This window comes from Salmo salar, chromosome 12, assembly GCF_965601325.2.
Source record: "Salmo salar chromosome 12, fSalSal1, whole genome shotgun sequence".
Taxonomy (NCBI): Eukaryota; Metazoa; Chordata; class Actinopteri; order Salmoniformes; family Salmonidae; genus Salmo; species Salmo salar.
Window position 1 is genome coordinate 74006272 of NC_138302.1, and position 17500 is coordinate 74023771.

Below are 17500 nucleotides of genomic sequence, written 5' to 3' on the forward strand. Positions count from 1 at the left end.
CTGTTTGAGTGTGTCTGTACTGTCTGGGGCCTGTTTGAGTGTGTCTGTACTGTCTGTGGGCCTGTGTGAGTGTGTCTGTGGGCCTGTTTGAGTGTGTCTGTACTGTCTGTGGGCCTGTGTGAGTGTGTCTGTACTGTCTGTGGGCCTGTTTGAGTGTGTCTGTACTGTCTGTGGGCCTGTTTGAGTGTGTCTGTACTGTCTGTGGGCCTGTTTGAGTGTGTCTGTACTGTCTGTGGGCCTGTTTGAGTGTGTCTGTACTGTCTGTGGGCCTGTTTGAGTGTGTCTGTACTGTCTGTGGGCCTGTTTGAGTGTGTCTGTACTGTCTGTGGGCCTGTTTGAGTGTGTCTGTACTGTCTGTGGGCCTGTTTGAGTGTGTCTGTACTGTTTGTGGGCCTGTTTGAGTGTGTCTGTACTGTCTGCAGGCCTGTTTGAGTGTGTCTGTACTGTCTGTGGGCATGTTTGCGTGTGTCTGTACTGTCTGTGGGCCTGTTTGAGTGTGTCTGTACTGTCTGCGGGCCTGTTTGAGTGTGTCTGTACTGTCTGTGGGCCTGTTTGAGTGTGTCTGTACTGTCTGTGGGCCTGTTTGAGTGTGTCTGTACTGTCTGTGGGCCTGTGTGAGTGTGTCTGTACTGTCTGTGGGCCTGTTTGAGTGTGTCTGTACTGTCTGTGGGCCTGTGTGAGTGTGTCTGTACTGTCTGTGGTCCTGTTTGAGTGTGTCTGTACTGTCTGTGGGCCTGTTTGAGTGTGTCTGTACTGTCTGTGGGCCTGTGTGAGTGTGTCTGTGGGCCTGTTTGAGTGTGTCTGTACTGTCTGTGGGCCTGTGTGAGTGTGTCTGTACTGTCTGTGGGCCTGTTTGAGTGTGTCTGTACTGTCTGTGGGCCTGTTTGAGTGTGTCTGTACTGTCTGTGGGCCTGTTTGAGTGTGTCTGTACTGTCTGTGGGCCTGTTTGAGTGTGTCTGTACTGTCTGTGGGCCTGTTTGAGTGTGTCTGTACTGTCTGCGGGCCTGTTTGAGTGTGTCTGTACTGTCTGTGGTGGATCTCTGTGCACATCTGTGAGCCTCACAGGAGGTTGGTGGCACTTTAATTGAGGAGGATGGGCTCGTGGTAATGACTGGAGGGGAACCAGTGGAATGATAACAAGTACATCAAACACATAGTTTCCAGGGAAACCATTCCATTTACTCCGTTCCAGCCTTTATTATGAGCCGTCCTCCCCTCAGCAGCCTCCACTGCTGTACATGCCTGTGTGCGTATTTGTATGTGGTGTGTGTGTGTGTGTACTTTTGTGAGTGTGTATGTGGACACATTTCTGTATGTGTGTGAGGTGAGAAGGTTGAGGGGGTGTTTGGTGCCAGCCACAGCAGTGCTGTGTTAAATACTTGACAGTCATGTAGTGTGTGTTCTGTGTACTGTATGTGATTGTGAGTTGTGTGTTTGTGTGTTACATACTTGACAGTCATGTAGTGTGTGTTCTGTGTACTGTATGTGACTGTGAGTTGTGTGTATGTGTGTTTGTGTGTTAAATATTTGACAGACGTGTAATGTTCCCCGCTAGGTATGACCGTTGCCATGTCGACCAACGGAACAAACACACTCCAGTCCCCAACACACACTCAGATCACAGCACCTCATCACACACCCCTAACCAATCAACAACCAGGACAGCTAACGTAAGCTCTCGCTGACCACAAGGAGTGTGTGTGGCTGAGCTTCACGTTGAGGACATAAACGCTTGTTTATGTTGTCAACTTTGGTCAACTTTGGTTATGCTCACTGATGGGGAGGTGTTCAACCACTATACAGGATTTAGAGAATTTGTGTGTGCACATTTGTATATCTGTGCGTGTGTTTGCGCGTGTATGTGTGCGTGTTACACTCTGTTCAAAGGCCTCAAAGCTCTCAGTAACTGTGCCAGAGGATTCAATCACAACCAGTGTGTCAGCACCTCCACATAGACACATGTAAACATGCTGGGCTGGGACTGAGCCCACAAAGGAGTGTGTGTTCATGTCATATGAGTGTGTGTGTGTTACCTGCTGTAGCATGATGGCCTGTTGTTGTTGCAGCAGGGCCTGTAGCTGAGCAGGGGACAGGATCTGCTGCATCTGTTGAGGACTGATCATCTGAGGGGTCAACATAGCCATGGACACCGGCACCTGGAGGGAGAGGACCACAGAGAGTGTACAAAACTACTTCCATGACATAGACTGACCAGGTGAATCCAGCTGAAGGCTATGACCTCTTGTTGACGTCACTTGTTAAATCCACTTCAATCAGTGTAGATGAAGGGGAGGAGACAGGTTAAAGAAGGATTGTTAAGCCTTGACACAATTGAGACATGGATTGTGTATGTGTGTCCGTTCAGAGGGTGAATGTGTAAGACAAAAGATTTAAATAGAATGGTCCACCACCCAAAGGACATTCAGCCAACTTGACACAACTGTGGGAAGCATTGGAGTCAACATGGGCCAGCATCCCTGTGGAACGCTTTCAACACCTTGTAGAATCCATGACCCGATGAATTGAGGCTGTTCTGAGGGCAAAAGGTGGTGCAACTCAATATTAGGAAAGTGTTCTTAATGTTTTGTATACTCAGTGTATCACTCTGTGACACATATTGCTGGCATTGTGAGAAACTTGGCAGAGTGTGTGAAAACAGAGAGATGTAATCTCCTTATGGAATATAAAGTCATATCTGGTTCACTAAACAGATGATTATAATTCTCTATCCACACAATCAGATTAGATGTTATCTGGAGGCAGGCTGGGACACAGACTCACAAATGGCAGCAAACAGTAATGCACCGTGTGAGCAGATTCTAAACACACACACACACACACACACACACACACACACACGGATTTGTCAGCGTGCAGTGATGCGTCGTCAGGATAGCAGATACGCGTGACGCTAATCTGATTACAAACATACTATGACTGGATGGAGGCAAACTAACCACTCAGAGAATAATACACACACACACACACACACACACACACACACACACACACACACACACACACACACCACACACACACACACACACACACACACACACACACACACACACACCACCAACAGAGTAACAGAAAGACTAGCATTGATGCTATCCTCTGGCCAGGGGCTAACTCGAAGAGCATTCACCTGTCGATTGAACACACACCAAGCACACATCCACCTGATGACTAAGAGCTTCCGTCCTCAGAAAACACTCCAGAGTTCACAGCCACCAATTACACTCCAGTCAGCCCACAGAGAGGGAGAGAAGAGAGGGAGAGAAGAGAGGAGATAGAAGAGAAGAGTGGGGAGAGAGAGAGTGTAAGAGAGAGAACGGGGGGAAGAGAGACAGAGACAGACAGAAATAGACATAAAAAGAGAGAAAGAGAAATCCATATGGTTGTTTAGTCCTACAACTGATGCCCAGCAGGTGAGCTATGTTCCTCTTCACTGAGAGATAGAGAGAATGAAAAAGAGAGAGTGTGAGAGAGAGAGCGAGAGAGAAAGAGAGAGAGAGAAAGAGAGAGAGGGATGATTACTTCTCCCTTTACAGCCTACAGTGGACAGCTCAATAAAAATAATACTCTGTGCTCAATACAAATAAGGGCTGTTAGGAAGAGATGGCTGCTTTTACAGAGATATACGACCCTGGGTTAGAACCTCTCATATATGGACATTCATCTTCAATCCCCTGTGGAAAAACATAGCTTCTCTACCCTTCTCTCTCTCTACCCCTCTCCCTCACCCCCTCTCTCTCTACCCCTCTCTACCCCTCTCTCTCTCTCTACCCCTCTCTACCACCCTCTCTCTCTCTAACCTGCTCTACCCTTCTCTCTCTACCCCTCTCTACCCCCCTCTCTCTCTACCCCTCTCTACCACCCTCTCTCTCCACCCCTCTCTACCCCTCTCTACCCCCCTCTCTCTCTACCCCTCTCTACCACCCTCTCTCTCTACCCCTCTCTACCCCTCTCTACCACCCTCTCTACCCATCTCTCTCTCTCTACACACTCTACCCCACCTCTCTCTACCCATCTCTATCCTTCTCTCTCTCTCTAACCCTCTCTCTCTCTCTCTCTTTCGTGCTCTCATTCTCTCTCCCTCTCTCTCGCTCGCTCTCTACCCCCTCTATCGCTCTCGCTCTCACTCTATCCCTCTCTCTCTACGCCCCTCTCTCTACCCTTCCCTCTCTCTACCACCTCTACCCCTCTCTACCCTTTACCCTTCTCTACCCTTCTCTACCCTTCTCTACCCTTCTCTACCCTTCTCTCTCTCTACCCTTCTCTACCCTTCTCTACCCTTCTCTACCCTTCTCTACCCTTCTCTCTCTCTACCCTTCTCTACCCCTCTCTACCCTTCTCTACCCTTCTCTACCCTTCCCTCTCTCTACCCCCTCTACCTCTCTCTACCCCCCTCTACCTCTCTCTACCCCCCTCTACCCCTCTCTACCCCCTCTACCCCTCTCTACCCCCTCTACCCCTCTCTACCCCCTCTCGCTCTCTCTTTTTACCTTTCTCTCTCTCTACCCTTATCTCTCTCTCTCTACCCCTTGTGCTCTCTCTCTCTCTAGCGCTCTCTCTGATATTGGCAGTCATGTGTTTTGCAGCACTGCATGGCTACCCGTCTCTCTTAGGAGTCTATCTACTCCCCGCCTGAGGGGCGGCAGGGGAGAGAGGGAGGGAACTAGAGAGAAAAAAGCAGAGAGAGGGAGAGCTGTCAGTGGTAAATTAAATCTGTAAAGGGCTGATTTGACTTTGGAAACAAGATTGGCCATAAATACTAACACTCCCTCCCTCCCTCCCTCCCTCCCTCCCTCCCTCCCTCCCTCCCTCCCTCCCTCCCTCCCTCCCTCCCTCCCTCCCTCCCTCCCTCCCTCCCTCCCTCCCTCCCTGTGTTATCAGCTGCAGCCTGTGTGTCGGGCCCTGTCCAATCCCTTATTGTAAGCTGCCATATCGTGATCAAACAAGCCATCCATAACCCAACACTCCCTCATCACAGGGAGAGGAGGAAAGAGGGGGAGAGAGGAGGAGAGATGGGGAGACTGAGCGGGAGGGTAAGGAGTAAAGGGAACAAGGGTAGACAGGTACAACAGGGGTGGCTGCTAAGAGAGCAGAGTCTATCCCCTTGTCTTTCTGTGTGTCTGCAGAGGAAGAGTTATTTACCCATGAGGGGAAACCAATGATGTGTATAAACCCTGGATGACTGACAGGGGGTGCTGTATTGAAGCCACCGCACAGCCATCTTAGTACTCCTCCTCCATTGTAAAACCTTACAGACACCATAACGCATACTTTTAAGCAGGTGTGATGGGTGGTTGAGGAGCGGGTGAGGGTGAGGGAGGGGTTGTGTATGCTTGGCGTCACGCCAATTTGGCTCTGCCTGCGCCGCCGATGCTGCTCGTCACTCTTGGCTGGAAAATTAAAACCTGTAATTAATTGCTCTTGTGCATCCCATTCTCTTCTCCTGTCACACACACACACACACACACACACACACACACACACACACACACACACACACACACACACACACACACACACACACACACACACACACACACACACCCATTCTCACCCCTTGACAACCCATACATTCTATTTTATACACATGCTCATTGACATTTTCAAGTTGCAGGCGCAATAATTACTGCGTTATAGCACCTTTCTGCGTGTTGGTGGATGTACTGATGGCAGGCATGAATGTGTGTGTGTGTGTGGGGGATGGGGGGGTGGTGTGTGACAGGGACTGAATGCTGAGTTGTTAAGGTTTGACGGCATTAATTGCCACTATAATCTAATATCACAAAGCGGTGTGATTATGGAGGCGCGCAGAGCAGCGGCTATACCTCACCACCGCCTCCCAGCGCCACGGAGAAAACAAAAGGGGCGCCATTAGCGGTTTGACGGGCCCTAACAAAAGACGCTCACAATGTGGAATTATATTTTCATTCGGCTTTGTCTCTCCCCGTGAATGATTTCTCCCCTTTCATTGCCCTGTGAATAGGGGAGAGAGTGAAAAGCCAGGCGATTTGAAGTCAGCCATTTATTAAATGCATTTAATTTTTCACTCTCCTCTCTCTTTTTTTGAGGGGGCATTGCATGTTAATTTAAAAGAGAGAGATGCGAGGTAGATTAGTAGAAGCGGAAGTGGAGAGTGGGAGAAGGGGATGAGGGGGTACGGGGGGTGAGGGAGGGAGGGAGGTGGAATGAGACAGCTTACAGGCTGCACTCTAAAACCAAGACAAAGACACACACTTTCCCTTTCAGAGAGACCGGAGAGAAAGGACGGAAGGAACGGGGAGGGAAGTGAAAGAGAGGATAGAGAGATAGGGAGTAATTACAGACAGGATGAATCATGGAGGGGAATTGGTGGAAGAGGGAGAAAAAGAGAAAGGACTGGGGTGTATTCACTAGGAACCAAACAACACCAAACGGGCGCAAACAGAATGAAACGGGGAGGGACCTACCTGAATTTGTCCAATAGAAACTCTTGTTTTCGTTGCAAAATGTTTTGGACTAATGATTACACTCTTGGTCTGGTACAGGCCCAAAGTCTGTGTGTGTGTGTGCGTGTGTGTGTGTGTGTGTGTGTGTGTGTGTGTGTGTGTGTGTGTGTGTGTGTGTGTGTGTGTGTGTGTGTGTGTGTGTGTGTGTGTGTGTGTGTGTGTGTGTGTGTGTGTGTGTGTGTGTGTGTGTGTGTGACAGCACCAGCAGAGACTGACAGAGGTCAACCTTCGCCAAAGAGAGACACAGAGCAAAGGGAGGAGTAGGAGATGAGGAAAGAGAGGTGGGAGAGAGAGGGGAAGGAAAGAGAGGGGGAGGAGAGACACAGAGCAAAGGGAGGAGTAGGAGATGAGGAAAGAGAGGTGGGAGAGAGAGGGGAAGGAAAGAGAGGGGGAGGAGAGACACAGAGCAAAGGGAGGAGTAGGAGATGAGGAAAGAGAGGTGGGAGAGAGAGGGGAAGGAAAGAGAGGGGGAGGAGAGACACAGAGCAAAGGGAGGAGTAGGAGATGAGGAAAGAGAGGTGGGAGAGAGAGGGGAAGGAAAGAGAGGGGGAGGAGAGAGACACAGCCCTGTCGTTTTCAGAGAGTGGAGGGATAATTAGAGAGGTTGTTTGAAGAGGGAGTTTAACTGATTAACAAAGGAACAGAGGGAGAGAGGGAGCGAGAGAGAGATGGAAGGAGAAATAGGAAAAGGCATTGTGTCCCAGAGGGTTGGGAAGAGGGATAGAGAGGGTGATGTATCACGCATTTCAATGAGGCTCCATCTCTCTCTCCTCTCCTCCCCTGATGACTTTTCATTCCAGATCTTTCCATTTCAGATGAAATCACATGGATGTGAGCAGCTATATGGAGCACAGCTGGACCAGCTAATAACCACAGTGTAGACTTTAACCAGAACACATGGCCTTTTAAAATGGCCGTAATTTGTGAAAGCAAAGTTTGCTGTACTGTATATGTGACGAACATGATGCCATGGTGAGTTGCAGACTTCCAAACTCCTTAAGGATGATGACTCCACAATATGGCTGAAGAGAGAGCTGGGGAAAGGGCCTTTTTCTCTTCCATAGGGGCTTGATGAGGAGCCAGTGATGTGTCAGGGTGTGTTGGGGGGGGGGGGGGGGGGGGGTATCGTTTCCACTGTCAAGGGCAGTCTAGCTGTAATGAGCTTTGCACTAAATGACCGTATTTAAATACACACACGCACACACACACAAACACACTCTCTAAACGACTGTATTTAAATAAAGCCGTGATGAATACTGCAGCATTCTCTAGAGGCTCCTCTGCCAACTCATATTACTGGCTAATTATTACATGTCCTGCTACCGCACACCTACACACACATACACATATTACACACACACATACATACATACATACATACATACATACATACATACATACATACATACATACACACACACACACACACACACACACACACACACACACACACACACACACACACACACACACACACACACACACACACACACACACACACACACACACACACACATACATACATACAGTCGTGGCCAAAAGTTTTGAGAATGACACAAATATTAATTTCCACAAAGTTTGGTGCTTCAGTGTCTTTAGATATTTTTGTCAGATGTTACTATGGAATTCTGAAGTATAATTACAAGCATTTCATAAGTGTCAAAGGCTTTTATTGACAATAACATGAAGTTGATGCAGAGAGTCAATATTTGCAGTGTTGACCCTTCTTTTTCAAGACCTCTGCAATCCGCCCTGGCATGCTGTCAATTAACTTCTGGGCCACATCCTGACTGATGGCAGCCCATTCTTGCATAATCAATGCTTGGAGTTTGTCAGAATTTGTGGGTTTTTGTTTGTCCACCCGCCTCTTGAGGATTGACCAGAAGTTCTCAATGGGATTAAGGAAGGTCTGGGGAGTTTCCTGGCCATGGACCCAAATTATCGATGTTTTGTTCCCCGAGCCACTTAGTTATCACTTCTGCCTTATGGCAAGATGCTCCATCATGCTGGAAAAGGCATTGTTCATCACCAAACTGTTCCTGGATGGTTGGGAGAAGTTGCTCTTGGAGGATGTGTTGGTACCATTCTTTATTCATGGCTGTGTTTTAAGGCAAAATTGTGAGTGAGCCCACTCCCTTGGCTGAGAAGCAACCCCACACATGAATGGTCTCAGGATGCTTTACTGTTGGCATGACACAGGACTGATGGTAGTACTCACCTTGTCTTCTCCGGACAAGCTTTTTTCCAGATGCCCCAAACAATCAGAAAGGGGATTCATCAGAGAAAATGACTTTACCCCAGTCCTCAGCAGTCCAATCCCTGTACCTTTTGCAGATTATCAGTCTGTCCCTGATGTTTTTCCTGGAGAGAAGTGGCTTCTTTGCTGCCCTTCTTGACACCAGGCCATCCTCCAAAAGTATTTGCCTCACTGTGCGGGCAGATGCACTCACACCTGCCTGCTGCCATTCCTGAGCAAGCTCTGTACTGGTGGTACCCCGATCCCGCAGCTGAATCAACTTTAGGAGACGGTCCTGGCGCTTGCTGAACCTTCTTGGGCGCCCTGAAGCCTTCTTCACAACAATTGAACCGCTCTCCTTGAAGTTCTTGATGATCCGATAAATGGTTGATTTAGGTGCAATCTTACTGGCAGCAATATCCTTGCCTGTGAAGCCCTTTTTGTGCAAAGCAATGATGACGGCACGTGTTTCCTTGCAGGTAACCATGGTTGACAGAAGAAGAACAATGATTCCAAGCACCATCCTCCTTTTGAAGCTTCCAGTCTGTTATTCGAACTCAATCAGCATGACAGAGTGATCTCCAGCCTTGTCCTCGTCAACACTCACACCTGTGTTTAGGAGAGAATCACTGACATGATGTCAGCTGGTCCTTTTGTGGCAGGGCTGAAATGCAGTGTAAATCTTTTGGGGGGGATTCAGTCCATTTGCATGGCAAAGAGGGACTTTGCAATTAATTGCAATTCATCTGATCACTCTTCATAACATTCTGGAGTATATGCAAATTGCCATCCTACAAACTAAGGCAGCAGGCTTTGTGAAAATTAATATTTGTGTCATTCTCAAAAACTTTTGGCCACGACTGTACACACACACACACACACACACACACACACACACACACACACACACACACACACACACACACACACACACACACACACACACACACGTGTGGCACAGTATGGTGAGAGAAGAGCAACGGTATCTGTGCATCCCTGTTAGACTAACAACGTACAGAATTGACAGTCATTTACACCATGCATCCTTCACCCCCTCTTCACCCCCTTGCCCTCTGTGAGTGTTTTGATTTATTGGTTTATTGGGTTTATTTATTATTTATTATTGTGTACATTATTGTGTACATGCATATGACTGTGTGTACATTTACATGACTGTGTGTACATTTACATGACTGTGTGTACATGTATATGACTGTGTGTACATGTATATGACTGTGTGTACATGTATATGACTGTGTGTACATGTACATGACTGTGTGTACATGTATATGACTGTGTGTACATGTATATGACTGTGTGTACATGTACATGACTGTGTGTACATGTATATGACTGTGTGTACATGTATATGACTGTGTATACATGTATATGACTGTGTGTACATGTACATGACTGTGTGTACATGCATATGACTGTGTGTACATGTATATGACTGTGTGTACATGTATATGACTGTGTGTACATGTATATGACTGTGTGTACATGTACATGACTGTGTGTACATGTATATGACTGTGTGTACATGTATATGACTGTGTGTACATGTACATGACTGTGTGTACATGTATATGACTGTGTATACATGTACATGACTGTGTGTACATGTATATGACTGTGTGTACATGTATATGACTGTGTGTACATGTATATGACTGTGTGTACATGTACATGACTGTGTGTACATGTATATGACTGTGTGTACATGTATATGACTGTGTGTACATGTACATGACTGTGTGTACATGTATATGACTGTGTGTACATGTATATGACTGTGTATACATGTATATGACTGTGTGTACATGTACATGACTGTGTGTACATGCATATGACTGTGTGTACATGTATATGACTGTGTGTACATGTATATGACTGTGTGTACATGTATATGACTGTGTGTACATGTACATGACTGTGTGTACATGTATATGACTGTGTGTACATGTATATGACTGTGTGTACATGTATATGACTGTGTGTACATGTATATGACTGTGTGTACATGTACATGACTGTGTGTACATGTATATGACTGTGTATACATGTATATGACTGTGTGTACATGTACATGACTGTGTGTACATGCATATGACTGTGTGTACATGTACATGACTGTGTGTACATGCATATGACTGTGTGTACATGTATATGACTGTGTGTACATGTATATGACTGTGTGTACATGTATATGACTGTGTATACATGTATATGACTGTGTATACATGTATATGACTGTGTGTACATGTACATGACTGTGTGTACATGCATATGACTGTGTGTACATGTATATGACTGTGTGTACATGTATATGACTGTGTGTACATGTACATGACTGTGTGTACATGCATATGACTGTGTGTACATGTATATGACTGTGTGTACATGTATATGACTGTGTGTACATGTACATGACTGTGTGTACATGCACATGACTGTGTGTACATGTATATGACTGTGTGTACATGTATATGACTGTGTGTACATGTATATGACTGTGTGTACATGTACATGACTGTGTGTACATGTATATGACTGTGTGTACATGTATATGACTGTGTGTACATGTATATGACTGTGTGTACATGTACATGACTGTGTGTACATGTATATGACTGTGTATACATGTATATGACTGTGTGTACATGTACATGACTGTGTGTACATGCATATGACTGTGTGTACATGTATATGACTGTGTGTACATGTATATGACTGTGTGTACATGTATATGACTGTGTATACATGTATATGACTGTGTGTACATGTACATGACTGTGTGTACATGCATATGACTGTGTGTACATGTATATGACTGTGTGTACATGTATATGACTGTGTGTACATTTACATGACTGTGTGTACATTGTACTATGACTGTGTGTACATGTATATGACTGTGTGTACATGTATATGACTGTGTGTACATGTATATGACTGTGTGTACATGTACTATGACTGTGTGTACATGTATATGACTGTGTGTACATGTATATGACTGTGTGTACATGTATATGACTGTGTGTACATGTATATGACTGTGTATACATGTATATGACTGTGTAGTACATGTATATGACTGTGTGTACATGTACATGACTGTGTGTACATGCATATGACTGTGTGTACATGCATATGACTGTGTGTACATGTATATGACTGTGTGTACATGTACATGACTGTGTGTACATGCATATGACTGTGTGTACATGTATATGACTGTGTGTACATGTACATGACTGTGTGTACATGCATATGGACTGTGTGTACATGCATATGACTGTGTGTACAGGTATATGACTGTGTGTACATGTATATGACTGTGTGTACATGTATATGACTGTGTGTACATGTACATGACTGTGTCTGAGTGTGTGACGGTTGCCCAGAAGAGTGACGTGAGAGAAAGGACCCTGTAATCAGAGTATAAACAGCCTCTCCCATCTAAGTGATCTATCCTGCCTGACGCTATATGGGGACACACAAGAGGCAGATCATTGAAACAATGACAAGGAGAAGGAGAAGCAGAAGGCAGGAAGAAAAGAGAAATAGAATGGACACACACCTCCTCTCCTCTCCCCTCCCCTCCTCTCCTCTCCTCTCCTCTCCTCTCCTCTCCTCTCCTCTCCCTCCCCTCTCCTCTCCTCTCCTCTCCTCTCCTCTCCTCTCCTCTCCTCTCCCTCTCCTCTCCTCTCCTCTCCCCTCCCTCGTCCTCTCCCCTCCCCTCCCCTCTCCTCTCCTCTCCTCTCCTCTCCTCTCCCCTCCCCTCCCCTCCCCTCCCCTCCCCTCCCCTCCCCTCTCCCCTCCCTTCTCCCCTCCCCTCCCCTCTCCTCTCCTCTCCTCTCCTCTCCTCTCCCCTCTCCTCCCCTCTCCTCCCCTCTACCCTCCCCTCCCCTCTCCTCTCCCCTCCCCTCCTCTCCTCTCCTCCCCTCCCCTCCCCTCCTCTCTCCTCCGTCATGCTCTCTCACATTAGGAACAAACCTCAGCCCTGTTTATCGCTGTCACTAAGAATGACCTACCTCACCCTGGGAAGGACCACTGACACACACACAAAGGCACACAGACACACAGAGACAGACAGACACACAGACAGACACACAGAGACAGACACACAAAGAGTCTGCTATCCCCCCTTTTCATGGTTTTGACTAGAAGGGATACCGCTAATATCATAACTGACTTTTCGTAACAGGTTAGGAGAATCAGGTTAAGGTTAGATAAAGGGTCAGGGTTAGCTAAAATGCAAAATCCTCCCTGATGCGAATCGATGATGCACATTTTTACATCACTTTGACATTAGCGGCATCCCTTCTAGACATGACCCTTTTCCATCCTGTCATCTTTCTGTCATTCTCTAATTTCTCGCCCCATTGGCTTTCAGCCCACACTATATCTCTCTCTCCCTCTATCTCTCATGGTGTGTGGGTAACTCCTCTGCTTCCTGTTGATTGGGTTATGATCTGTTTATTTATACAATCTTCTCACTGTCCCCTTCTCTCCCCACCTCCTTCCCTACCACTCTCCATCCCGGCCTCCCTCCCTCCAGGTAAACATGCTGTCTGTACTCCATTAGGCTGAGGAACGAGGGATGAGGGAGGAGGTGAGAGTGGCCGTTAGCAGTATGGGGAATACCAGAGGAGGAGGAGAGGAAAACAGAGGAGAGGAGATAAGTGGCAAGGAGAAGGAAAGTGAAGGAGGAGAGAGGAAAACAGAATACCTGTTGGACTGAGAGGAGTAAAGGAGGAGAGGAGGGACTACGTACGAGGCTAGGAGAAGAAAGGGAGGAGAGGAAGGACTACGTACGAGGTTAGGAGAAGAAAGGAGGAGAGGAGGGACTACGTACGAGGCTAGGAGAAGAAAGGAGGAGAGGAGGGACTACGTACGAGGTTAGGAGAAGAAAGGAGGAGAGGAGGGACTACGTACGAGGCTAGGAGAAGAAAGGAGGAGAGGAGGGACTACGTACGAGGTTAGGAGAAGAAAGAAGGAGAGGAGGGACTACGTACGAGGTTAGGAGAAGAAAGGAGGAGAGGAGGGACTACGTACGAGGTTAGGAGAAGAAAGGAGGAGAGGAGGGACTACGTACGAGGCTAGGAGAAGAAAGGAGGAGAGGAGCGGACTACGTACGAGGCTAGGAGAAGAAAGGAGGAGAGGTGGGACTACGTACGAGGCTAGGAGAAGAAAGGAGGAGAGGAGGGACTACGTACGAGGTTAGGAGAAGAAAGGAGGAGAGGAGGGACTACGTACGAGGCTAGGAGAAGAAAGGAGGAGAGGAGGGACTACGTACGAGGCTAGGAGAAGAAAGGAGGAGAGGAGGGACTACGTACGAGGCTAGGAGAAGAAAGGAGGAGAGGAGGGACTACGTACGAGGTTAGGAGAAGAAAGGAGGAGAGGAGGGACTACGTACGAGGCTAGGAGAAGAAAGGAGGAGAGGAGGGACTACGTACGAGGCTAGGAGAAGAAAGGAGGAGAGGAGGGACTACGTACGAGGCTAGGAGAAGAAAGGAGGGTGAATCTCAGGCTCAGACCCCAAGCTTCATTAATAGAAAGAGAGAGCAGACGTAAATATCTCCATTGTCTGAAACTCCCCCTCCTTCGCACTCCCCCTCTCCCTTTCTTTAATGTCTACCAGGGGCAGGGGCCACATTTCTCAGGGGGAACTGATGAGGGAAGCCAGGTGGGGCTAGCGTTTAAATCGACGCACTGCCCGCTTCAAACAGTTCGCGAGAAGGGTGAAGACTGCATGTGTAGGTCAATGTGTGCGTGCTCGCGTGTGCGTGTGCAGAAAATGAAGGTTGTGGCCTATCATATGAGTGTGTGTATAGAGAATGAAGACTCATTACAGAGCTGATGACAAACACACCAATGGGTTACCAGGTGTTTGTCTCTACTAGACAGCCTGTCTCTACCTGGAACAGAAGATACCAGGCCTTCTCTCCACCCCTATCTAAAGAAAACAATACGGGCCTTACAGGGAGGACAGACTGGATGGATACTGGGTTATTTATTTAAATGGACTAGATTCTTCCACAGTCCTGTGAAGACCTGTGGAGGAGCAGGTAGTAAGTAGAATCATGCCATGATGTTGCTAGTGAGAGGAGAGAGGGATTAGAGATTCCACAGAGAGTGGAAGGAACAGATGTTCAGAAGGACATTCAGTAGGTCGACCAGAGTGGCCTTGAAAAAGAAAAGGAGAGCCTCAGATGCAATAATTTAACAACCAACGTTTGGAAAGACAAGCTGTCTTCATCAGGGTATAATGACGAACACTGCGGGTCACTAGTTTATATAGTGTCAAAGGACACACAGGTGTCTGTAATCATGTCTGGGTGTGGCTTGATGTCAATGATTGATTTACAGATATAAATAGAACATAGAAAAAACATAAATGGATAGCACAGGATCAGAGATATAATTTGGCCACATAGGCCTTCAAACATTTGCAATAGCAAAATCACAATAATCTGAAGCCATTCTTGTGGTTAACTGTTTAAAATGTGCTAAATTCTCTGCAGTTGTGCATTTGGTTTTCTAATTTAGTAGCTCGTTACCTAGCTAGCTAGCTAAGTGGTTATCTTCTTGCAAAATCAAGCTTCTTGGTAACAGCAGAGAATCCCCTCCTGAATCAAGAGCTTTGCTGTCTAATATTGTTTTTGTGCAGCAAACTGTGAGTATCATTTTTAAGTTACTTGTGTAACTTTATGAGCTGGGATGTTTGTCCTGCAAATAGTTTGTCAGAGACTGTATAAAAATGTTTGGATGCGCTCGTTAGCATTTAGTTAGCATTCGCTATGGGGTTTTACATTTGTTGGCATTACTAACCTTCGGATTAAAGAGGCTTACTGTGGTTTGAAAATAGCCTGCTTGTGTTCAGTGCCGGTATTACAGGATATACCGGGATGGCACAAGGTCGGTATACATGCACACAAACACACACCTCCCTCTGACGGGCCAGACAAATGGAAAAACCCTTCTGGAGCGGACAGCCTGAGACCAGCAAGTTCAAGTGGAAAATCCTCCTCCTTTATCCCTCCTCCACTCCACCCCCTCCACTCTCTCCATCTAACGCCCCAGTGCCTCAGAATAAAAATGACAACACATTTCCAGAGGGGACGACACACATACACACACACTTTGGGTACTTCAGAGGGAAGTGTAAGAGGCCGTTATCGACCCGCCTTCATTACTGATTTCACTCATGTTTCAAATCACAAAATAGAGTTTCACACTCCACTACCCAGACCCAAACTCTCCCTCTCCATCCCTCCCCCATCCCTCCCTCCTCTACCGCTTCATCCTCCCTTCACTCCAGCACCAGACCACAACTCTCCCCCTATATACCCCTATCCCTCTACCCCCATCCTCTTTTCACACACTGTCAATACACCATATAACCCCAATACACCATATAACCCCCCCCCCCCATCAAATAAAAGGAGAAAAACTGCCAACTAAGCACTTTCATTGAGTGGACAAAAGGAGTGCTTTGGGAAAAACACTTTAGGGAAAAAAGCATAGAAACTGTCTGCCGTGCAAACTGTTTTAAGTGAAATAGGTCTTAGCCCCTGATTCACTGGGCCAGCTGTGTACGCTCTCAGAACTAGTCTGTTTTAAGTGAAATAGGTCTTAGCCCCTGATTCACTGGGCCAGCTGTGTACGCTCTCAGAACTAGTCTGTTTTAAGTGAAATAGGTCTTAGACCCTGATTCACTGGGCCAGCTGTGTACGCTCTCAGAACTAGTCTGTTTTAAGTGAAATAGGTCTTAGCCCCTGATTCACTGGGCCAGCTGTGTACGCTCTCAGAACTAGTCTGTTTTAAGTGAAATAGGTCTTAGCCCCTGATTCACTGGGCCAGCTGTGTACGCTCTCAGAACTAGTCTGTTTTAAGTGAAATAGGTCTTAGACCCTGATTCACTGGGCCAGCTGTCTACGCTCTCAGAACTAGTCTGTTTTAAGTGAAATAGGTCTTAGCCCCTGATTCACTGGGCCAGCTGTGTACGCTCTCAGAACTAGTCTGTTTTAAGTGAAATAGGTCTTAGCCCCTGATTCACTGGGCCAGCTGTGTACGCTCTCAGAACTAGTCTGTTTTAAGTGAAATAGGTCTTAGCCCCTGATTCACTGGGCCAGCTGTGTACGCTCTCAGAACTAGTCTGTTTTAAGTGAAATAGGTCTTAGCCCCTGACTCACTGGGCCAGCTGTGTACGCTCTCAGAACTAGTCTGTTTTAAGTGAAATAGGTCTTAGCCCCTGATTCACTGGGCCAGCTGTGTACGCTCTCAGAACTAGTCTGTTTTAAGTGAAATAGGTCTTAGCCCCTGACTCACTGGGCCAGCTGTGTACGCTCTCAGAACTAGTCTTGGCTTACCTCAAATGAACTTAAACGGACGTTTTAGGTTATTAAAACAAGCTAACATGCCCAGTACGCAGAAACAATTGAGTCCTCACCCATAAACTTCCAGTTTAAGAATTACATGAAGTCATCAAGATTTAGTGGTGAACTTTATTTGAGGAAAGTCTGAATTAGATAAGTATGGCTTAGATAAGTCTGTTTCAGGCACAGGAGGCTGGTGGCACCTTAATTGGGGAGGACGGGCTCGTGGTAATGGCTGGAGTGGAATTAGTGGAATGATATCAAATACATCAAACACATGGTTTGTTGCTATTCCATTTGCTCTGTTCCAGCCATTATTATGAGCCGTCCTCCCATCAGCAGCCTCCACTGGTTTCAGGGTCAGACCAGGTGTAAGGACA

General features: G+C 46.8%; 1 protein-coding gene across 1 annotated transcript in view; it reads right to left on the bottom strand.

Annotated features, from left to right (window-relative positions):
- LOC106565700 (forkhead box protein P4) overlaps nt 1-17500 on the bottom strand; it is a 182401-nt gene that overhangs the window by 72041 nt on the left and 92860 nt on the right. The window contains exon 3 of the mRNA XM_082959567.1: nt 2034-2156. Coding sequence (XP_082815693.1) covers nt 2034-2156 — 123 coding nt within the window. The remainder of the gene's footprint in view (nt 1-2033; nt 2157-17500) is intronic.